We start from the raw sequence: 23727 nt of genomic DNA on the forward strand, positions 1-23727 counted from the left end.
CTTTGGAATCCGGCCGACCGAGGGCTGCCTGAGGCAGGACAACCCATATGTTATGACTGCAGTTGCATTCTTGAAGGACATCTGCCATGGTAGCCCAGGTAAAAACTGATGAAAAGGATGCTTCTGTTTTTTCCCCTCATGTCATCCCTCCTGATGAGGATTTTTTTATGACCCTGGGTGGATAAACAGTGTTCCTACACATGACTGGAAGTGGAGAAATCAAGTCACAAATCTAAGGGAGTGAAGGTCCAGGGGAGGCTTCCCCAACAGGTAACTAAGAAGGGGGCTTGACAGGTCAGACAAGCTTTTCTAGATGATGCCACAAGACAGGCAGATCAAACTTCAGAGGGCCAAAAGGGGGCTATGAGACTCGCCTTCGACTTGTTGGCTCTGGCTTGCTGAATAAACTTGGCAATTAGGGTTACTTTAAACATGTTTTCCCTTCCTGCTAAAGGCAGTTTATGTACTAGAGAAAATCAAGGTCCCTAGCATGGCAGGAGAGGAGGAAAAAAATTAAGGATAATAAAACAGTAAGGCATTACTCTGTGCCAGATTATTATGCAACTGCAAGCTTGGAAAAACATTCATATGAAAACAGTCGCCATGCCTGTCCAAAGCACTGACTTAACCCAGGTGAAGGGTCATCACCCAAAAGCAATCTGACAACACAGACCATTCCCACATGCATACAAACTCCCTACAGAGAAAGTAAGAACAGGTTCCACTGTGCCTACTTACCAGACCATGGTCATAATATCACAGTAAATGGAAAGACTGCTTTGCAGGAGGCAGTTTTTAAGAGCCAGTCAGCAAGTACTACTCATCTAAAGAACGTGTGTAGCCTGGCCTTGTGAACATAAACCTTGGGAAAGGGGCATTGTTGGGGCAGACAGTCCAAAGGTTGGGACATCTGTGGAGAAAGGGACTGCCCAAACACGTAGTGTGCTGCCTGTATTGATGGATGCAGTCTTGCAAGATTCAGAGATCCTGACTTGAAGCTGACTGTCCCAGGCTTGGCACCAATGAACTCAGATGGCACAATGAAGCACCTTCATGTGGAGCCTGGCAAGACTAAGAATATGGTGATTGCATTAGTCCCAACCCTGGAGCATATATGCACCTGCAATATTTCTTTTCCAATTTGGAACAGCATTCACTGTTCTCTGGAGAGGGGGAATTCTTAAAATTTAAGCTGACTGTGCAACTGACACATCAATGATGCAGAGTATCCTTTGAGAATCAAGATTCTTGCAGGGTTTCAAATGCAATTTTGCAGTGCTCACCATAACGCAAGTAGCATTGTACCTTCACTAGATGCGACAGTGCAGTGCAGCTAAGAGCCATCTATCCAGACAGGAGACTACTACTGGCCCTTGAAGTCACTTGTGAACTGCCACCATAGCCATAAATTCAGCAAAAACTACGGGACTGTGGTGACACTGAAAACAAGATTCCGACACTGGCAATAAAAGACGAGAAACTTCCCTCACTATCTGATGTGCTACTAAGAGTCTTAGGGGTCTAGACAGCATATCTGTATCCCTTGACCAAGCAAGGGAGCATCATCTGCATGGACACCATAAATAAGACTTTGGGGATAAACTGACAGACTATTTAAATCTAAAAAGTGTCTCAAGTCTCGTTTTCTTTGTCTGATGAGACCTGCTGAACGGCTTTCTGCAGAAGCTAGATTACCTCTTTTTCAGCTGCTCTTCTTTGACGAGGTTGAATGTCAAGTAATGGAAGGAAAGGCAGACTTCACAAGGTATAGAAAGGGGATGCTAACTCGATACAAGACCTGATCAAATTTATTTTGTAATAGCCATCCATGCAAGCAAAAGAGAGTAACAGGGGACCCATGACTACCTCCAGAGTAGGAAAGTTTGGGGGGGGGGGTCACTTCAGTGATTCAGCTGAGATTGAAGGACAAATGGGAAAACGTGAGACACTGCTTAGAGACGTGATTAAGTAACACCTGTTTAGGACTTAAAACTTCACTGTAGTGTCTAAATGCACACCAAGTAGTGAGGATTTTATAGTCCTCTCTCTACCCTGCAACCCAGAATTTTCAGAGCCATTAAAAATGGGCATTCAAAATTTACCTTACAATTCTCATCTATATCTTAGACGTACAGCCAGGTGCTGCAACAAATCTGAATGCTGTTACCAGATACCCTAGCTGATCCATGCATCCATAAAGCTGAGCAAGATGCACTGGTAAGTTGGAAAATAAAACCTTACTTGTAATGTGGGATGCAGGTTTAGTCATGAGCTCATCCTGATCCTCAAACAACTTGTTCCCGCATCACTCAAGACTGTGCTGAAGCATTATATTGGATAAATAATTGAGCACCCCAAGGGCAAAAATGGAAGCAAAAACATGCTTGAATAACAGATTCCCAAATTCTACACTGAGGGGTGGCTTGCAGGATATTGGGGGGGGGTACCTCAATGGCTGCAACAGCAACAAAATTCACAACACTGTCCCAACTCAGGAGATAAAGAATGTGATGTGGCCTCCTTGGAAATTAGAGCCACTATAAAGAGGAATTTCTAAACGTCCTGGTTGACCAGGGAATCATCCTGTCTACTTGGGGGGGGGGTCACTCAGGAAGTTGAGATGGTACTACAGAAAGTTAAGAGAATCTTCTCTGGAGATAATGGGGTGCAAGACTGTCAGCTTCTTTTCTTTCACATAAGCTGATGGATTCCCTGAAATTTAGGGTCATCACAAGAAGAAAACTCCTTTACTGCGGTGGTGGTGCTGCGGTAGCGTTGTCTCCTCACAGTAAGATGTTGTCCTGTTAGATTCTCAGCTAGAGCGTCTTGAGTGTGGAGACATGCGTGAATGGGCGTACCTTCGATGAAGGTTGGGCGTCGGGCTGGCAACTCGACACCATAAAAATCTACTGCCAATCATTAACGGAGTTCCGCTATGGCAACCCCTAACCGGGAAAAGCCGAAAGACACAACAACGAAAAAACTCCTTTGTCTACATTGTTTGCATCTAGCACAAGAAACTCTGGAAGAGAAAGACATGCTTCCTCTTAAATCAGTTTTTCCTTGGGCTGCTCTGAGGGGAAAAACTACCCCATGATGAATTAGAGTGCGACTTGGATGGATGACTGAGGTGTCCAAAGGCTTTCCACTACACTGGTTCTAGACAGTAGAGGTTGCAGATTCAGCATGAGATAGAACAAAGATAAAGTGGAGCAGTAGTCATACTACAGGGACTCTTTCACTGAGGGCACAACATTGATCAGAATAAACCCATGAAAACTTGCTGGGAGAGGACATCAGCACTGAGGGCTTGGCACAAAACCCAACGCTGTGAAGTTATCCAACATTGGTTTTGGGGGATTAAGAACTTCAGTATTGAAGGCTGACAAACACTGAACCCCAAAGCAGTGGCAAAAGGTGTCACAGATACCAACTTCAAGTTACTGACACTTAAGTTTGGGGCCATCAGCACCATGCATACTGGAGCCTGAACACACAGCACTAAAAGCAGCACCAACACACCAATGATGAAAACTGTGGATTGGTTACATCAGACAAGACAGTACCAAGATGCCAGTAAATGTCTGTAGCAACTCAGGCTGGAGACTACTTGGACAACTGGTGCAGAAATAGGAGCCAGTCAGGAAGGAGCTAGAACAAGAGTACAAAGTACAGAATCCCTGCTCACCCCACAAAGCAGCATGAGATTAAAGCCATTTTCACTTGGGCCCTCTAATTTTAAGGAGCAAGAGGGACTGAACAGGAATGAGTAGAGCCCTTAACTTTTAGATCCACCATTGGGATACAGAAACACAGTAAAAGTTGAAAAAGGGTTCCTCCTCCTCCAGTCTGGTCTTTAATCAAGAAGCTTTTCAAAACTAAGTTACGGCACACTCTCAACGTCCACTTATCAAAACTTGCACAAATGACACTCTAGGAGCTCAGTATATAGTAGTGAACAAGTTAAGAGTGTTGTAGTTGTGGGATGGGATCTTGTGACCAAAAGTGATGAATGTTTTAAAAATCCAACTTTCGCCATGGTTAACAACCACAACCTTCAATTTGTCAAACCAGAAAACCTTACCAAAGTCTAAAATACCAAATATGAGTTTGCTACTAAAAATTTACAACAGAAGGCATGTGAGGAAAACTGTGGCCTTGGGAAAAGACAGGAAAAAAAAAAAAGGAAAAAGTTTACAACCTCATAGAACTTGCCCCAAAAACAAGGTTCTGGTCTTGAATGAAGAAAATGTACAGTAAAAGGTGGGGAAAAAATTGTATAAGAAACAGTCAAACATTTGAAAAGCATGGGGATGTAGTCCAATGCTATTAGCGACATGAGCAGCAAAAAAAAAAAAAAAAAAAAAAAACCTGAAGATGCCAAGATTAAAAGCAAGGCATTACTGAAGAAATGGAGGAGCTAGAGGTTGGGAACACCTTTGGTCACAAGCTAACGAGCTTGCTGCCAATTCCCATAGATTGAAGAGGGTGGACTACATCTTAGATATGAGAGGTTCAAATTAAATAGCAAACTACATACCATACCTTTAAGTTGAATATGCATATTAGGACAATTCAGCTAGGGGAAGGTGGTTGAGAGCTGCATAAACTGCAGGCTTTTAGTCTGAATACATACAACAGGCTAACAATACACTACACTACCCCCCACCCCCCACCCCCCATACGCACACAGAAATGCATGAAAAATCGACAGGAAGAGATGCATGAACCAATAAAAGTCAGGATCTGCTTCTACCACCATTTCAGGTTCCAGCCTGAAAAGAATATTGGAATTTTTCCTAACAGAGAGCCCACATAAATCAATGAATGTTGCAAAAGGGTACATCTTCAAAAATGGAAAAGTAATGGATCAAGTTATTCTGAAGGACAAAAATCAACTAATTCATTGTAGTGGAAACATGCCACACCGCAGTGCTTGTGTTTTTGGTTAGAAAATAAGACCATTAAGTCACAACAGCCTAAGTGGAAGAAACACTGCATAAGGCTTAGTTTTAATAACCAGTAGATGAGAATGGGGAGAATTACTACCAGCAGCACGTAACAAGGTCAATTTAAATTCGTATAAAGGCTTGTCAAATCTACATCAGGAGGCGACATGAGCAAAATGCTCACATCCTACCTAATGTCTGGCCAAGCATGAAAAGGTAACCAAAGCTTCTAAATATCTCCAACCCTGAGGCAATATGAAAAGCTAAAACTTAGCAAGTCAGAAGACCCAAGGCCCGATTGTGACCTTCTGACCCTTTCCTAAGGACTGTAGTCTCATGAAAAAAGCCTGACCTCATAAGGGGCATGTGCAATAGGAGGGAGTACACAAGGGTGGGCTGGTGGGGGTTCAGGATGGGAACTGATTAAGAGCAAACACTGGCATGCCAGGAAAAAAAAGATGCAAGTCATTCTGTGGGCATGCAGGGCCACCAATTAAAAAAATACAAGGAAAAAAGTCACATACCATAGCAAGCACTGGAAAAACACACAAAGGCAAACAAAAATAAACTGGCAACTAGAACTATTCTCAAACAATGAGATTAAGCCTGCAATACTTTCAACGTGCTGAATCAAACATCGGAAAATAAGATCTAGGAAGGAAAAGAAGTGTGGTGCATTATGGGAGTGGTGAGAGTTTTTGTGCCTAGGAGCATCTCAGCAGTGCCAACTGGCAGCCGTCTGCAATTAGCCAGTTCAGAGAATGAAGTTAACTTCCTGGATCGAGTAAGACCAGGGAACACTAAACAGCTTTGAATTAGGTCATGCTGGGAAACAATCTCCCTTCCTACAACAGGAAATAATGTAGTAGGTGCATGTATGAATATCTTAAAATGCTTTACAATGGAAACAAATTTAGACAAATAGTATGTGTGAGAAACAGATACGCAAAGCTGGAAGGAGAGGGGAAATTCAAAAGGCAACTAAAACTTTAAAAGAAAACCATGAAAACCAGAGTGTCACTATCAACTTATACAAGGCTCAAACTGAAAACAGACCCAGGCTCGTCTCTTTTTCTATGTGTGAACAAAATGCAAATCTCCCACACAAAAATGGTATTGGGTGGTGGGGGCTATATTAAATTCAGGAAATGACTGTCCTGTTCTTAGACAAATTCTTTAAGAATTATTTACATTACATCAAAAAGCAGAATCTGAAAGGTTCCTTGCCATTTTCGAAGAGGGCATCCAAATGTACACTAGATTTTGCTCAATAAACAAAGGGTCAGTAGTGGGATATTACAGATTTAATTTGCATAAGCAGAATGCTGTACATCAAAATAGTTTACATACAAAAGTCATAACAGCATTATAAAGAAAACAGAATAAAAAAAAAAGGCAACCATGCATCATTCCTCTCAAAGGCACTTTTAATGGAACTGAATACCTCTATTTAGGTGCACCTTGCATTTTGAATGAATCTCTAGACAGAGGGAATACAAATGCCATATTTTGTTAGACTATTTCAAGAGAGTTTCATGATTCAAAGACCTCATATGATACTTTGCTTTTTATTCATAGAAATCTCTGCTTCTACAAAGGCTTTAGCTTAGAGTTCCATATCTTTATTCTGTCAGAAACATACTCGAGGGTTCACATTCATGTCGACAATGGATAGAAACAATCTTTTAAATGTTTTCCATTGCTCTGCCTTAACTACTTGTATATTGTACATCACAAAATTTGGTGGTACTCATTTGCAGCACTTGTGCAAGGCTGAACTAAGTCCTGTGCTTATTTGATGGCAGGGTGGTGCTGGGGAGTTGATGGTGGCCAGCTGTTGCTATACAGACTATAAACAGGGGAAAGTAACTTTTTACAACACTGTTTGCAGATATCCATGGCTTACAAGTAAATTACAGAAAAGCTGATTTGGGCAAAATCTGGACAAAGCAATATCCCTGGCCTGAGACAATCTTGAAAGATGCACAAGGCTGCAGACAAGCTGAAACAAACACTTATACCTACAAAAAAAAAAAAAAAAATAAATCAAGAATGAAGTTGATACAAAAAAGAAGAAGAAAAAAAAAAGATGACCAGTACGCATTAAGAACACTCCATTTTTACAGAAGTGAAATTTGTGTGAAATGTCTTGGATAGTTGTGTAGTGATAACCCAAGTGTACAGTGGCTACACTTCTACAATAGGTCTTTCAGAATATTTCTTCTTATAACCTGCAATGACCGATTCTGCCCACACTTGCAAATAAAAATCAAACCAGTCTGTGCTCTTAGAAGCAAATTAAGCTATCAAATCAATCAACCCCCCTCAATTAAGCTATTTGTGAAAAATCCTTTTAGAAACTGGCTCCAGCTTCTTGGAACAAACTGCCCAATTAAATAAGTGCTTTAGAGAACATTTAATAATTAAAAAAAAAATGGAGAAACACCTTATTCAAGTATAAGTTTTGGAGGCAATGGTTATCATAGCTTTTGTTATAGAACCGTCATGAAGATTAGTCCACCACTACACCTTTATTATGACTTAAGATGCATGCAAACAGTCAACAGAAAACCACATTTATTCCCCATTTTACACACAGAAAAAAAGTTATGTATACTCTAAAACATGACAAACTGCAGAATTCCTGGCACTCAAACTTCACTCCTCCTCCTGAACATGCAGTACTGTTCCTATAACTCATTTGCGTGATTTGGTCCTACCCGTTTTGGAATCCTCTTCCAGTTTTTTACCTTTAATAATATTCAATACTTCAAATATAGTTGGTTTAGACAAAAAGTTCCATCTTCTAGTAATTGCTTTTTTGGCAGGCCACAGAATAAAACTCAAGCCCTTGCTATGTTTTTGGTAAGTCAGATGCTGTGTCCAAGCTCAAAAAGAATAATTTCCTTGTGTGAGCAAATGGCTGTAACCAATTTCTGACAGAGTACTCTGTAGGAAATTTTTAAAGTCTGCCAGCTCATTACACTCCCAGAACATATGCTTCCAGTTACTTATTTCACTCCCATCACACCTCCAAAATCTGCCACCTACCAAGGAAAATTTCTTTGATGTCTGCTTGGGGTATAAAAATACCTAGGCAACAATCATAAACCTTCTGGACCTTTTTGCATATTTGGGAGCCACACACATCTTTCCCATTGTTCTCATGCAAATTGCATTTTTTTCTAACCTCCAAATGATTCTTATAGTTAAAGCAATATTTTATATGCTCTTATAGTTAAAGCAATATTTTATATGCTCTCCTAGTTATAGTTTTAAGATCGCAGCTTTTGTTCAGATTAAAACTAATAAACTATCTCAGCAGGTTTCACTTAAGATTCCCCTTATCCCTTTTTCTTTGTCCACACACTAATATTATACCATGACCCCCCCAAAACGTGCACGCTGATTGGCCAGCGTGCCCGTTGTAAATAGAGTTATACTAATGGAAAAAGGTCCGGTCGCCCGGACTTTTTCCCATTAGTATAACTCGTTTTTTTAAAACACTGTCTCGCTATGTTAAATGGGTTTAACATAGCGAGACAGCTTTAAAATAAGCAACGGAGATCTCCGTTGCTTATTTTAAACTGTCATATGTTAAACCCATTTAACATATTTAAAAGCAACGGAGAAAGCAAGATCTCCGTTGCTTTTAGTGTCTCGCTATGTTAAATGAGTTTAACATAGCGAGACGCTAAAATAAGCGGAGATGTCCGTTGCTTATTTTCTCGCTATGTTAAACTCATTACCGCTTTCTCCGTTGCCAACTCTGATGTACCGCGCAGGCGCCAGTTCACCGCCGCCGATGCCAGACATCTGCGGAAGGGCAGTAAACAGGCATTATACTATGCCATTATTTAAGAAAAGTAACAGTTTCTTTTCTTAAATAATGTCATGGTATAATAGCAATAACCCACTTCTGGGTGTGGGTAATGCCAAATTTACCCACGGTTGGCTGTTTGGTCCTCGGCCGCCTCGGGACCAAACCACGCCAACCGTGGGTAAATTTAGCATTACCCACACCCAGGCGTGGGTTATTGCTATATTAATCCCTGGTAGGGAAGGCAATATCTAGCCTGCAGTCCAGAATTCATCTCGGCCTCATCTCACTATTACGGCTTCCATTCTAGTTAGCTGATCCCAGTATCTTGTTTCTTTTACCAGTTTTCTCCAGTAAGTTCCAACCCACACTTGCCTGTACCTCTAATACCTCTACTTGCAGTAATCCCAGTCTCCATTCTTCAGTTGGCTTTGTTCATAAAATACTTCAATTTAATATTCTCTATGGTTGTTATTCTTAAGGATTTGCATGCAAAATCTGACTACTACTTAGGAAAGTATTGTGTAAAAACTTACCATAACCTTAAATGTCCTTCACTTCAATATGATGCTGTATTCATGACATCAGGCAATTAGCCTCTGGTGAACTCTCGTACATCTGGCAGTTACACAAATGCTACCGCTAGGGTTCGCGTGACATCCTGTGCCTCTCTCGCAGATGCAAGTCAAACAGATGTCTGGTATAAAGCATATATCAGCATGCACCTTCCTTAGAACTGAATGCCACCAGAATTAGCGACTACGGAGCAGGTACTCCAGGAATCAGGCAAGTGTGAGCAAAGGTTGGGTGGGAAAGTATACAGCAGTATATAGAAGAGAAGGACATCCAAGGTCATGGTGATTTCTTAAACAATGTTATGTCCTATTCATATGCTGCTGGATTCACGACATCAGGGAGAGTGCAAAAGCTCCTGTTCCCAAGGAATGGGTGGCGGACCAGAAGCACTTTCCAGAATCCTGCCCTGGCTCTAGAGACCACATCCAGTTTGTAGTGTCTAGTGAATGTGTGAACTGAGAACCAAGTAGCTGCTTCAAGGATGGCAGCTGTGTCCAACCCTTTCAGGAATGCCCCTGAGGAGGACACTGCCCTGGTGGAGTATTCCCTTACTGGGGTTGGGAGTGACCTACCATGGTTAGTGTAACAAAAGGAAATGGCTTTAGATATCCAAGAGGATATGGTTAGCTTGAATCAGGTTGACCCAGGGCTCTTGGGTGGAAGGAGATGAAGACCCTATCAGAATTGTGGAAGGATTTGGTTTTGGCCAAATACCAGAGCTGTCTGTGTACTTCTACGGAATGAGGTATCCTCTCTGCCTGGCTCTGTGGAGAGGGGGAAAAAGGTTGGCAGATTGATAGTCTGCTTTAAGAACAGTTAGTTGACCACTTTAGGTATGAATGTAGGGTTAGTACGCAAACATTGTGGAAGACAGTGAGGGGGGGAGAGGGGGTTGCCATAAGGGCCTGGAGTTCAGATACCCTTCTGGCTGAGGTGATGGCCACCAAGAGTATAGTCTTCCAAGTGCAGTGTTGGAGGGTGCAGTCTTTAGCTAGTTCAAAGGGTGGTAGTGTCAATTTTTCTAGGACAAAGTTTAGATCCCAAAGGGGTGGAATGGGCTTCCCTTGAGGGCCCCGAGATGTAGTGCCCCTCTCAGGAAGAGTTCGACTTCTAACCTAAATGCTAAAGGTGGTACCAATGGCAGGCATGCTGAGATGGCAGACAAGCTAACTTTAAATGGAAGAATACGACAGTCCAGACTTAAGGTCACACAGGTAGGACAATACCACTGATGGCTCTGCCGTCAGTGGTTGTAAGCATTTTTCTGACACCATAAGGAAAATCTTTTCCACTTTGACAGGTAAGATTTTCTAGTAGTTGGTTTCCTGGCCTCCTGCAGAATGTGGATCGCGTTCTGTGTATAGGTGTCTGAAGAGAATCAACACAACGTGAGATTCAGGGGGGACAGTTGGGGCTTTAAGAGTGTTCCCTTGTCCTGTGTACAGAGGTCCATTCACTAGGGTAACTTGTGGTGACTACCATTGACTAGGTGAAACAGTAGGGGGAACCAATGCTGCCTTGGCCAATAGGAAGTCACCAGCAAGATTTGAGACTGTTCCTCCTGAATTTTCAGCAGGACTCTGAATGAGAGGGAAGGGGGGGTGCATAGGCATACATCCCCTTCCAGGAGATGTAGACAGCACCCACCTTCCAAGCCTCTGGGTGTGGTGTCCTGGAGCAGGTGGTCAGGAGCAGTCTTGTTCATGGGAGAGGCAAAAAGATTCACATTTGGAATACCCCATCGATGGACCTGGCCTAGAAACACTTCCCTGTTAAGCATCCATTCATGACGCCATCCATTCATGACGCAGGGTCATGGTCCTGCTTAACAAATATGCCATCACATTGTCTGCGGAGGGGATATATACTGCTTGGAGAAGGATTTGTTTCTTCAGGGCGATTTCGCAAACTTGCAGTTCTAGTCTGCACAAGAGGTAGGATCCCCCCCCACCACCATTTGTCCATGTACCACAGCACAGTGGTATTGTCTGTGTACCACCTCAGGATGCCTGGTAGAAGCTGACCCTTAATTTCCAAGGCCAATATCAAGGCTCTCATTTCCTCAATACTGATATGATCTTTTTGTTGAGTGGGGGTCCATGCATTCCTCACTCTCCAGTTTAAGGTTGCACCCCAGCCTGAACCTGAAGCATCTGTAAAGAGGTCTTGGTTGGGTGATGTGGGCAGGCCATAATTTGACAAGCTGGGAGGATCCACCCAGTTCCCTGATCAGGCACGGAAACATGGGGATCATGAACTCTAGTGGATGTAAGTGTTGCTTCCAAATAGTTCTCCGATACCACTGGAACTTCATGTGTGGCCTTGCCAGGGGAACCATGGGGATATAGCAGAGGCCATGAATCCTAGGATTCTGAGGAATTCCCTGGCCGAGATGGTTGAGAGGAAAGATCTCCGAAGAAAGATGTGAGCATCACAAGCTTTTCTGGTGGCAGGCAAGCCATCATTTCTCTTGTCAGAATCAGGCATCCTAGGAACACCTGATCTTGGGAGGGTATCAGGGAGGATTATTTTGCGATTTATGGCAATCCCAGACCTGTTAGGAGGGAGATGGTGAATTGCAGGTGTTGCAAGGCCATGGAACTTGATGTAGCCTGGATAAGGACGTTGTCTAGATAGCGGAAAAGTTGTATTCTCATTGTCCTGGCAAATGCCATGACTGGGGCCAGACACTTTTGTAAATACTCGGGGCCATAGAGAGACTAAAGGGTAATGCACAGAACTGATAGTGTGCAGATTACACTGAGAAGCAGAGGTACTTTCTGAAAAGTGGATTGACTGGAATGTGCAAGTAGGCATCCTTTATATCTAAAGACAATAGAAATGCCTGAGGAAGGATGAGTGGGAGAAGGGTAGGAAGAAAGCATCCTGAAGGAGGGAACACTGAGGAAGGCATTGAGGTGGGATAGGTCTCCAGGGACCTTCCTTCCTGGGAACCAGGAAGATTCATGAATAAAATCCCCTTCCTCTTGCAGTAGACTGGACCTCCTGAATGGTTCCTTGAGCAAGAAGTTCTTGCAGGACTGGTGAGAAAAGTGGAATTTGGTGTCGGGGTGGGTGACGGATACCTTTGGGAGTGGGTCTGGCCTACCAGGTCATGAAGTATCCCCGTTTTATAACAGATAGGGCCCAAGAGTCCTGGGTAACCTGCTTCCAAGCGGTAAGGGAGAGGCACATGGAAACGTGCGTGTCTGGGTGAAGGGCCTGGTAGCCAGACTACCAGGCTTTCCTGAAAAGACTGTTTAGAGGATGGAGTAGAGGAGACTGACCTAGATGAGGGCTGTTTCCTGTGGTCCTTTCTAGGCTTAGCTTGCATTTTCTTAGCTGAGGATCTCACAAAGCAAATTTTTGCTGGGCAATTACTTTGAAAACATTAGGGTTGCCACCTTCCTTCGTGGCAAAAAACCGGAGTAAAAGCCACACCCCTCACATCACCAGTAACTCTGCCCACCCCTCCCTGCCCACATCCTGCCCATTTTGTGACATCGCAATGACATCACTCAGCGGGGAACACCCTCTTTTTCCATTCCTGCTGCCTGCTTTTGGCTGATTTACTTTGCTTTTCTTTAAAAAAAAAACATAGTAAATCAGCCGATTTTCAAACTCCGATAGTCCGTTTCCTTTTTGAAATGGAATACCGGAATTTGTAGTGTTTTCCAGACTACCGGAGAATCAGCTTGATTTCCAGATAGCCCAGAAAAAAAACGGAGGTGTGGCAACCCTAGAAAACATGGAACTGGGGAGAAAAAGATACATGTCTCAAATGCTGCAGTTCCTTGCCTTTCGTTTGGACAGCCTTAAAGAGCTCATCTGCTGAACCAAACAGGTTTTTGCTGTCTAGTGACGCATCTAGAAGCTTGGATTTGACGTCATCAGGGAAGGGTTGCAATCTTAACCAAGAGTACTTCCTGATGAGGGATCCAGAGGAGCAGCCCTTGCTGATGCCTCTACAGCATCTGGCAGTTGATAGCTCTTACTGCTAGGGTGGCAGAAGTATAAACCTTCTTCCCCAGATGTTCCATCATTCTACTCTTATCAGGGCAGTAGAGAGGTGGAGGAAGTAACTTGGAGGTTGTCAGTGGTCATGGAAATGACTGCAGGGTCTGGAGATGAGGCTCTGTAGAGGAAGACTGCTCTTATGGGTGCTGGGGGCTTTGAGCCAGGACTTTTAGAAGCAGCCATGAAAGCATCTAGAAAAGCCAGGTGTACTGGGGGCACTGCAGACTGGCTAGGAGACTCAATTGTATTAGTTCATAGTATCTCTTTTGGGTCTCAGTGACTTGACTGCTGTCCCATTTGAAGAAGTTTTGCATTTCTGTGATGGTCTCAAAAGGTAAGATACTCACCTGGGGAGGATGTGACATTGGACCCCTCGTCTGGGGAAGCATATCCCAGAGGAGAAGCAATTTGTGAAAAGTTGGTGAGGGATTTGTCTTCTGATGAATCCTCTTCCCCTGAGAAGACGTTGGTAGCAGGTCCCTTTGGGGTAGAAGGCATAGGAGCCTGGGAAGGAGTCAGGCCCTGATGCTAGGCCAGGAAGGCATGGAGAAGGCCTGCCAATCCGGAGGCTGTTCAACAGGTGAAGACAGAGGCTGAGAAATAGGTGCTCTTTTTATGGGTCTCTGGTGGAGAGGATTCTGAAATGTAGGAGGGTCAGATGCCGGCTGGCACTCCACAATGTCAGAGACTATGTCCTCTTGTACAACGATTTGAGACCCACCACACAGACCCTCTGATACAGTGAGCCTAGGTTCCTCCTCAGCGACAGTTTTGAACACCTGAGATTCTCACCAGGGCGTGACCTTGGGCAAAGGACATACACCCTCCGGGCCTTCCTCCGAAGGAAGCTCCAAGGACTACTGCTCAGACTCTGTGCCTTCAACTAGCCTCAAGACGTACGGCTGGAGTGGAGGGTGCAGCAGTCAGTCCAGGCCTACTCTTTTTGGCCTTCTTGACTGGGGGCTCTTCCAAGTGTTCAAACATCAGGTTCATTCTAGAAGTTAAATGTTGTTAGTCTCCGATTCTAAAGATATACTTTTAAAGTCTGCTAGATGGGTTCTAAGGGTCTTGGGAACAAAGGGCTGACAAATACTACAGGTGGTATTGTTTGTGTTCCTGGCCTAGGCAGAATAGGCAAAGCTGATGAAAATCCTTATATGGAATTTGCCTTCCACACCTACACTTGCCCTTCCTGCCTGACATGTAACCCAAAATAGTAGCAAGTAACAAAATAGAAAACCCCTAAGGGGTACTTGTCTGAAGTCAGATGTAGGAAAACGCTGGAAAAGTGACGACCGGAGCTGGCAGTCGCACAGGCGGCAGAGAAGTTCTGGGGAAGGTACGTGCTAACATCCACTTTATACTGGATGTCAGTTTACGACAAATGACCAAGAGAGGTGCAGGACGTCACTCGCACCCTAGCGGTAGCATTTAACTTCTGTACAATGGCCGGATGTACGAGAGGCAAACTCCCTGATGTCACAAATACAGCAGCATATGAATAGGACATATAAAAGTTCCCCTCCATATCACCATCCTTTTCAACTTTGAATTTTAACCCTCAGAGTTGTGTATGAGCCTAACTGTGTAGAATATTCCTTACCACCTTTTTCTTTTGGAAGGATCAAGTTATCCCACTTGGCTCTTGCCCTCATCCCCTCCCAGATAAAGAGTTCAAGAAAATTGTCCACAACTTCTCCTCTGGTTGAGAAAAAAAAGCCCAAATCTTATTGTGTCCCCATACATATGGGTATTGCTAAAACAATGTGTGTAGGTACAATATTATGGCTATAGCCTTTGCTTTGTCGTCATTCATTTTATATCCAGAGATGACTTTAAAAGTCTCAAAATGTTCCACAATACTGAAATGTCCTTTTCTAGATCAATCAGGTGCAAAATAGAGTCTGCAAATCAAGCCAAATTTTGATTACCTACCATACCAATTATATCCTTGCATTTTAGTCCCTTACTTTGCCATGTGCTCTAAATATAAACAAAGGGGAAAGAGGACACCTCTGCCCCATTTCTCTACTAAAATACAACTTAGACAGGAACTCTCCTACTTTAAATTCTTCACTCCGATCCTTCATATAGCCTCCTAATTAAGCATATGCAAATACTTCCAGTGCCCAAGTCCCAGCTTACTCTGTTGAATGCTTTCTCTGCATCAAGACCCACCAACACAGCTTACATTCCACTTCCCTCTGTATCATTGTTTTATTAGTGTTGTCAAATTGCCTCCCCTCTACAAAACCACACTGATTCATATCCATCAGTTCTGGTAACACCTTTGCTATTGTTTTAGCTAGTATAGACACACTATCATGGTTTAAAACAAAATGGGGTCTACATAGAGATAGGTCTGATGGGTCCTTACAATCTTTGGGTATTACAACCACTACAGATTTCTTCCAAGATGTTGGTGCTTTGCTTCCTTTTAAAATACTAAACAAAATCTTCCAGATCTTTCACTTTCTTCACTCCTAGCTTCCAAACTTCCACAGGAATACCACCTGTTCCTCAAGACTTTCCTGAAGATTGATTATACATCACCATTGTTATCTCATCTCCTCCTATTTTAACTTTTAGTTGTTAAGCCTCTTCCTACCACTAACCTTGACGTAATTAATCTTACAGAAATATTTCCATTTGTGCTCTTGATTTCCACATGCATCTGCTTTATACAGATTTTCATAAAAACTTCTGGAATATCTAATCTCTACAGGATATCTAGTAATTTTTCTTGCTATAGGTACACCAAGTTCAACAACAACCCTTTCTACTGCATAAGTCACTGCGCTGTTTTTGTGTTCTGGAGTTATCAAAAAATAGTTGCCCAACATCGATCTTTCTAAACTCATGCATATTATTCAGACACTTCCTTATTTAGTCTTTAGCACTCTGCATTTGCGCCTCTTGTTCTGAAAAAGATTCCCCTTATTCCGTAACACTTGTAAGCCCCTCTAACTCCTATTACTTATTGACTGCATCTCATTTCTATCTTACTTTTAAATTCCATTTTCATTTTACCCCACTCACTAAAACTTAAAAAATTTCCATTTCCCTAACAGCTCTCAAATTAACCATTCCTTACATTCCTCTTAACAGGTGGGTGGAAAACAGCCAGTGTCTCATTTTACCCTGATTTTTGCTATTTTTTTAGTGCATGATCTAAAACAGTTATTGGATGTGTACTGAAGCTTTCAATTACATGCAGATGTCATTGTGAAATAAAAATTTCTATCTAGCCCAGTTATTGTACCTTGGAGAACATGTACAGTTTGTCACAAGTCCATACTAAAGTCACATCTTACACACCAAATATTTTCATAAGTTTCTTCAGAAATGTGCCCTCTTGTTATACTTACCCTTATAGGAACCCCCATTACATAATCACTACTGCAAATCAGATTTCAGTCCCCATCTTTTAAGTAATGCTCCCTGCTGACTGCGGATTATATTTCACCAAAAAAATATGCCAATATTAATATAGATTTGAGAAAAATACATGCCAGAGTAATCCTTTCCCCTTTCCCTATACCCTTTTACTACCACAAATGTACCATTGTCTCACCCCCTTCTATTACTATTTGGGGCTCTCTAGCAGTTAGCATAATTACTCCCCCTTTCCTTTGTCCCTGACACTCTGCTGAGAATCCATTCTGAAATTGTCAAATTCACACGCTCATTTCTTTCCAAATGCATCTCCTGCAGCACTATTTGCACTCTAACACAAATCAACATTCTTTCCTTTTTGGTCTATACCTGCAAGGCCATTTACATTCTAGGATATGAACAGTGTAGTCACTATGATAAAAGGATATTGTTCCCACCCATTTCCAAATTGTGTTACGTAAATGCACTGTTTGGCAAGCTGATCTTTTATACAATTGTTTAACTTCATATGAACTCACATCACACTTGACTGTTTTAATGAAAGACTCAGATAAACTAAGTACATTTTCACAATACCCCCCCATCCCCTAGTAACTGAGAGCACAAACCACAAATAAATGTAAATCTTCAAAGTTTAACTTTCCAGTTAGGAACTACCCCAAACTGACAGATGCACCCACAGGCATTACCTAACCTAAAATTAGGTTTAGCCATGATAAAGTTAATGCCACACCCTCTGTTCCCACTTAAACCAACTGCTGTCTAGTCTTCTCTAATTGTCACCCATATGTAAAAAAACAGCTTTTATTCATTCAGAAAACAAAGTGTTAACACTAAGAAAAAGTGCACTAGCTATCTAATGCATTTAACAGAACAGTGTCCTTTTATAGTGTTAAAGTACTACGGCTGCTTTCTCATTCACTTCCATAATTTCAAAATTAAAAAAATTTCCACTGAACTGCTTGCCATTGTACCTTTAAAAATGATTTCTCTCTGCTATGAATTCTCAAAACTCATGAGATTAAATTGCTTGCTGGAAGTATTTGTATAGATACTTTTTCCTTGGCAAATGTTGAAGATGTAATGGGAAGTACCTGGGGCACATGATTCTCTGACTGTAATGAGTTGGCATACTTTAAATATTTCCCACAGTGTACTCAGGATTACTGGGCAAGCAAATAAGTGCAACTAAATGAATTTTTTTTGAGCTAGGATACAAGATTTGAATTGCCTACACATAGTAGGGCCTTGTTGAGTATAATTCTGGTGGCTGCCAAAAAAAGCAACTACTAGAAAAAAAGAAATCAAATCTTAACCAGCTACATTTGAAGTAGCGGATATTGTAACTGAAAACAGAAAGCAAGATCTTTAGAAATGGAAGAAAGAAATTGCAGAGGGAAAATGGAAATTGTGGGAATACATGCAGAAAAATGTTTTGGAGGAGGAAAGACGTTTACGAGAAGGCAGGAACCGAACAATTTATGTAAAGCTGATTTGATTGTGATACATGTAATGTATATTTGTAAAATGAACTTGTTAATATGGTTTTATTACTTTTATATAAATGTACATTTGCCCATGTCACAAGTAATAATTCAATAAAGTTGTTTAAAAAATAGAGAAATTGTTTGCACCTGCAGACAGCTGGTCTACATGTGAAAGTAGTCAGCAATGAATCTGTCAATTTTACTCAGAAATACTGTACAAATGCCTTCAGCTGCAGACTGAACTCCAACTGAACATTTGCTAATGGAAGAAAAATCAAATACGATAAACTACACACCTTACTTTCCCCGTTTTTAAAGCAATAATACCTTACAAAATGAAGGCAACACTTTTCAAAACAGTTTACACAACTGTAATGTCTTTCTTCCATGTTATGGGATTTACAAAGAGTTTCAGTCTTGGAGTATTTGATAAAATCCCAGCAAGAACTACACAGTTTATGTCAAGTACATACTTCATACCTAGAGAACATAAATTTACAGTAGTTAATATGGTAAAGAGAAATTTCTACAACTTTGCATTGCATAACTACACTACTTATCTTGTGAAGACATCTTCAGAGACCTTTTAGTGTTGGTATAAATAGTCCACGCTCCACAACCTTACTAGTAAATGCACCCTAGATGCAACTTTCAGTGAATGACCTTCAAGCAAAGGCATTTACTTGCTTTACAATTTACACTGCATGCATTATTCATTCCTACAGCTTTTGTTAGTGATTAACCATTTATACAGACTTGCACACTATTATGCTCACTACTATTCTAGCGTATAAAAATGTCAGATTTATACTGTATTGAACAGTCTTTAGTGTTCAGCCTCACATTAAGATGTAGTACTGTCCAGGAATCTACCCAAATGAGATGACCCTCCACCCAATGATTAAGCACCTTACACATATAAATTGAGTTGTAAAACAGTAGAGGCCACTAAGAGTACGCATATAATTTCTCCATTCCACTACTGAAGAACATATCTCTTTACACAACCATGCAAAGTTACTACTCTGGTTATTACCCTCATTTATTATTTAGGATAAGAGACAAAACTATAACTGGGTACACATTATGCAATTAACATGAAAATGTATGATTATTCATGTGGGTGCACACACTTCAGCACTGCATTACAACAGCTATTAGTCTACCATAAACAGCTATGCAAAAATTCTGGCTTGAAGTACCAAAGAGAAGAGGAACACAAGAGTTTTGAGCCACATACCTCCAGAAGTGTTATACCTGTGTGAATTTATCTTGGAGTAAATTCATCACTACTTGGGCAAGTCCTGTCTGGGGAAAATGGGACAAGTTGGAGTAGACAAAATGTTAGGACTTGTTACAATGACCTCTCCTCCATGAGCTATTGTTGATGCCCAGCACCTTATGCAACTGTATTATCCATTTTCATTAATGCTAGGAGCAATAACAGGTTAAGCACAAAGCTAAACAAACAAATCTTTCTCTCATTTTCAGGGTATTCTGTTCTATCGGCAATCTGAGAAACTGTGACTGAACGTACACTATGCCCAAAAATCCACTCCACGATTACTACAACCATTAAGGACAGTTAAATCACTGAAAAAGATCTTGCAAAAAGTTTTAATCAGATGTTGTAAAGTCTCCCAAGTAGCCAGAAGTAGCAAATTTATACCTTGTGAGGTGCAGCAGTATCCAATAACAGTGATGCACCCTCCTCCTCAATATGCTATAACAAAGGAGCTTGAACTGCTACACAGCATTAGGATATGATGCACAGTCAGTTCTTTTTACATCTTTACTAGTGTTGTAAATTTACAAGTTGTAGAGAGGGCACAAAGGATCTAGTGTGGCTTGTCCTACTAGCAAGTACTATGGAGGAACAGATGTGACAACTTGACTACGATCATGGCATTACAAAAGATGAAAAAGCACCAATAACCAAATTTGTATTTAGTTTAAAATAAGATAGTTTCTGTTTTTTTTTGTGACAATCAAAAAAACCAGCATGTTGGACAACACTGTACTGATGCTGCATAAAATCTCCTCCGATAAGTAACTGATTACTCCAACAAATAAATGGAACAGCACACAAAAATGAGTAAACCCTACAGTTACACTGTCTAGGAACTCAAATAAAGCAAGGTAGCTAAGAACATCCATTTTAAAAGCAAGTCAACTTGGTGCTACCCTTCTCTTCCCAATTAGTTATAAAAGTAATCTGCCAAAATAGCCATCACACATTAACTGCATACCCACATCTTTTTGCATTTTAAAAGAAAAAAAAAAATAAATTAAATCACATTTGCTCATCTTTTGCAAGGGTTACTTAAGCACATTTCATATTAAGATTGGAGAAACAGACCTGCTCCTGCTTTTGCCTTGACAACTTCCGTACCAGCTTCCTGTATCCTGCCAGTCAGCGCTTCCAACTGATCTTGTGGAAATTCCACTTTTGGAGTGCACTGGAAGAAAGATTTTAATTACATAAAGTAATACTGCTCTCTAAAAATTTAAGTGAAAGCCATTAGTTTTCCATACCCGCTGTAAGCGTCTATAAAACTGGTTCAAGACAAAAGCCAGCCCCAATATGCATCAATCCAAAGTATAGCACACACAGGACAAAATTTAGCAACAATCACACCTCCAATCATCTTAATGGAAAACTCCCAATTCTGGTTTCTTCTCACTTGACAGCGCAGAAGATGAATTTAACTTTCCCAAATTACTTAATGACAGACAAACATATGCACACACCCCAATCACAGCTAACCTAAGAGTGTACTATGAAAATCTCCCAAGCTGAAAATGTCTGCATGGTAAAATATATGTTGCATTCTTCGGTATCTTCACGTTTTGTTTTCCTTCACTAACTTTTTCAACTGTCTGAACAGACTTTAGCTTATTGATCTATTCCCGGACTCCTGACATGCAGCACATTCGGATCTTCTGACAATTTAGTGCTTTTATCTGGTAATGGCAGTTGCAGAGCTCTGTCTACCCAGCTTGTTACTTCATTTCTGCTCTGTGAAGTATGCTTTGCCTCGACTTACATTAGGGCCCTCTGTAGTGACTTCTTCAAAATTGAACTTTAGGATTGACTTCAATGAGACACGTTCATTTAAAAAAACGATGAATTCTGTCAAATCTTTTAAGCGGAATACTGCATAGTTAAATTAACAGCAAACACTGCACACCTAGGGGTACAGTATAGGCTTTCAACTATTTTTTTGTTCAAGATTATATGTCATCTTCCATAGAAACTATTAATGTTGCTCATCCCAAAAATTGCTCCCTAATTTCAAAAACAGGTCACAGCTTGCAAGTTGCCAATAATCCAAATTCACTAGTCAAGACTGATTAGGTTTTAAATCACAAACCTAAAAAAAAAAAAAAAATTGTGCCAGCTTACACAGACATTACATTTAATTTGTACCCACAAAACCTGCATCCAAGTGCCTATAGAATTATTAGAAGTTATGGAATGCATATCTCAAGTAAACATCAGAAGACTGGAAAGCTTAATTGCTAACCTGTGGCACTACACTGCTAGGATTCACATTCTGTACTGGAAGAAACTGTACAGCTACAAAGAATTAATAGTCACATCAAGCTTGGACACATTTATCATGTCAAGGACTTAAATTCAGGTCAAACTGTAACGGGGTTTCAGATTACCACAATGTGTCATGTGGCTAACTTACAGGGGTGTACTTGGTTACCAGGAACACTCTGCTAGTAGAACTGTATACTATAAAGATTCTATAGTACTGTGCTTCACGGCATCATCCACCTAGCAACCCTGTGTGTTGCCCTATGAAAAATGTGGCTAAACAGATATAAGCCACCCCTAAACAAACAATCAAAAACTAAATTAATAAGGACTTCCTCTATACCACACCTTCAAAGGAAAAAAAGGTCTGGATCACAAGTGGCTGAACAGAATCACCCCTTTAAAAGGAAAATGGGTACAGCGACCAAGCGGCTAACAGAACTACACATTTAATGCAGTCAGGAAAGACACGGTGCAAGCTCATTAGACAATATGCTTAGTTTTTTTTCAAACAAACATTCATACATGTCACTGAATGTAGATATCCCCATCTTCCCAAGCCCGTGATGCACAAAGTATCCATCTGTGAGGCTATCGCCTGTTCAGAAATGGATCCATTTAACTGGAAAGGATAACATTCAGGAATGTCATATCAACACACGGCAAAAAAAAGGTTACTACATTGAAGCACTGCAAATTAGTGGATTTTGGAGTGAGGGAAAAGCTCCAGACATGCAAAGTACTGCACATCTGTCTAAGAGGGCTTTTGGGTGCAATACACTTCACAATGAAGCTGTTAGCCCAATCTACAGCCCTGAATCTTGTTCATACGTTTCACAACAGGAATTCCTGTTTTACTATGGAGACATTTCTAACTATATCATATACAGATGGACTAAACCAGACAACAAACCTAAACAGAATTTGTCAGATGTAGGACAATGGACAGACTACTGTAGCAATAGCAGAGATGTTGAAGAAGGCACTAAAGAAAACAGAGTCCATTCTCTTATTGCATGGAAAAAAAGTCTTCGAATGCACAACTTCAAAATGAGGCTGGCATCAGCAGTTGCAATATCTGACCAAGCACCTTGCGGCAAGTACTAAAAGGAATAAATGCAGATTACATGTTCATTACAGATCTGGCTACTATGTAATGAAAGATGCATATAAACAGTACCTGAGACACGACAGGTATGATGGTCTTTCCAGCATGGCCTCCAATAACAGGAACATTCACACGAGCTGGATCAAGGCCCTAGAAAAATAAGTACAGTGATCACATTACAGAATCAGATTGCTCAGACAATACTTCCAGTACATCCAGTACTGGCTCTATAATGTAGAAGACTAGCTCAGCAGTGCACTACATCGGTCAGGGCATGAACATACTGGCTAGTTCATGTCACCAGGCTGACCAGCAATATCCAGGCCTTATTACTTCAGCAAAAACAGAACAGCCACATTGCTGCAAATAGTGATAAAGTCTGTGTGCAAATGTCAAAAGGCACAAGAGTAACACCCACACTTCTCAAAAAATGTTTACTTCTGACACTTCTCAGTGGTACTACTTCTCAGTGGTACTGTGAGATGTCAAAGCTGTCATTCTATTGAAAAAGTGGAAACGATCGCACAATTTTGGAAGTTAAACATAAAAGTTTACATTTGACAGCCTACAATAAAGGTGCAATGCCCAATTCAAGATTTTACAAGACTGGAGTTCAGTTTAATATTAATTTATTCACATCAAGTGAACAATCGTCATTAGTATTTACTAAGCTTGCAACCCAGGAGACCATTTAGGATCCTACCCAAATTCCCAACTGACCCAAAGCAATGTCTGGTTAAGTGGCTTGAGCAAGTCACACAGTAGGTAAACTAAGGGGGAGGGAACAAACTCTGTACCACAAGTAGTATCTTGGCTTTAACCCAAAT

At 41.2% G+C, this 23727-nt stretch overlaps 2 protein-coding genes across 2 annotated transcripts in view; one reads left to right on the plus strand and one right to left on the minus strand.

Moving 5' to 3' along the window:
• STYXL1 (serine/threonine/tyrosine interacting like 1) overlaps positions 1–23727 on the plus strand; it is a 1008156-nt gene that overhangs the window by 201360 nt on the left and 783069 nt on the right. The window lies entirely within an intron of this gene.
• The window catches only part of MDH2 (malate dehydrogenase 2), a gene marked incomplete in the record, with an annotated part of 300391 nt that overhangs the window by 87209 nt on the left and 189455 nt on the right, over positions 1–23727 (minus strand). Inside the window, 2 exon segments of the mRNA XM_044053883.1 lie at positions 20605–20704; positions 22973–23050. Coding sequence (XP_043909818.1) covers positions 20605–20704; positions 22973–23050 — 178 coding nt within the window.

The sequence above is a fragment of the Protopterus annectens genome, chromosome 13.part0, assembly GCF_019279795.1.
Source record: "Protopterus annectens isolate FY-2018-M chromosome 13.part0, PAN1.0, whole genome shotgun sequence".
Classification (NCBI taxonomy): domain Eukaryota; kingdom Metazoa; phylum Chordata; order Ceratodontiformes; family Protopteridae; genus Protopterus; species Protopterus annectens.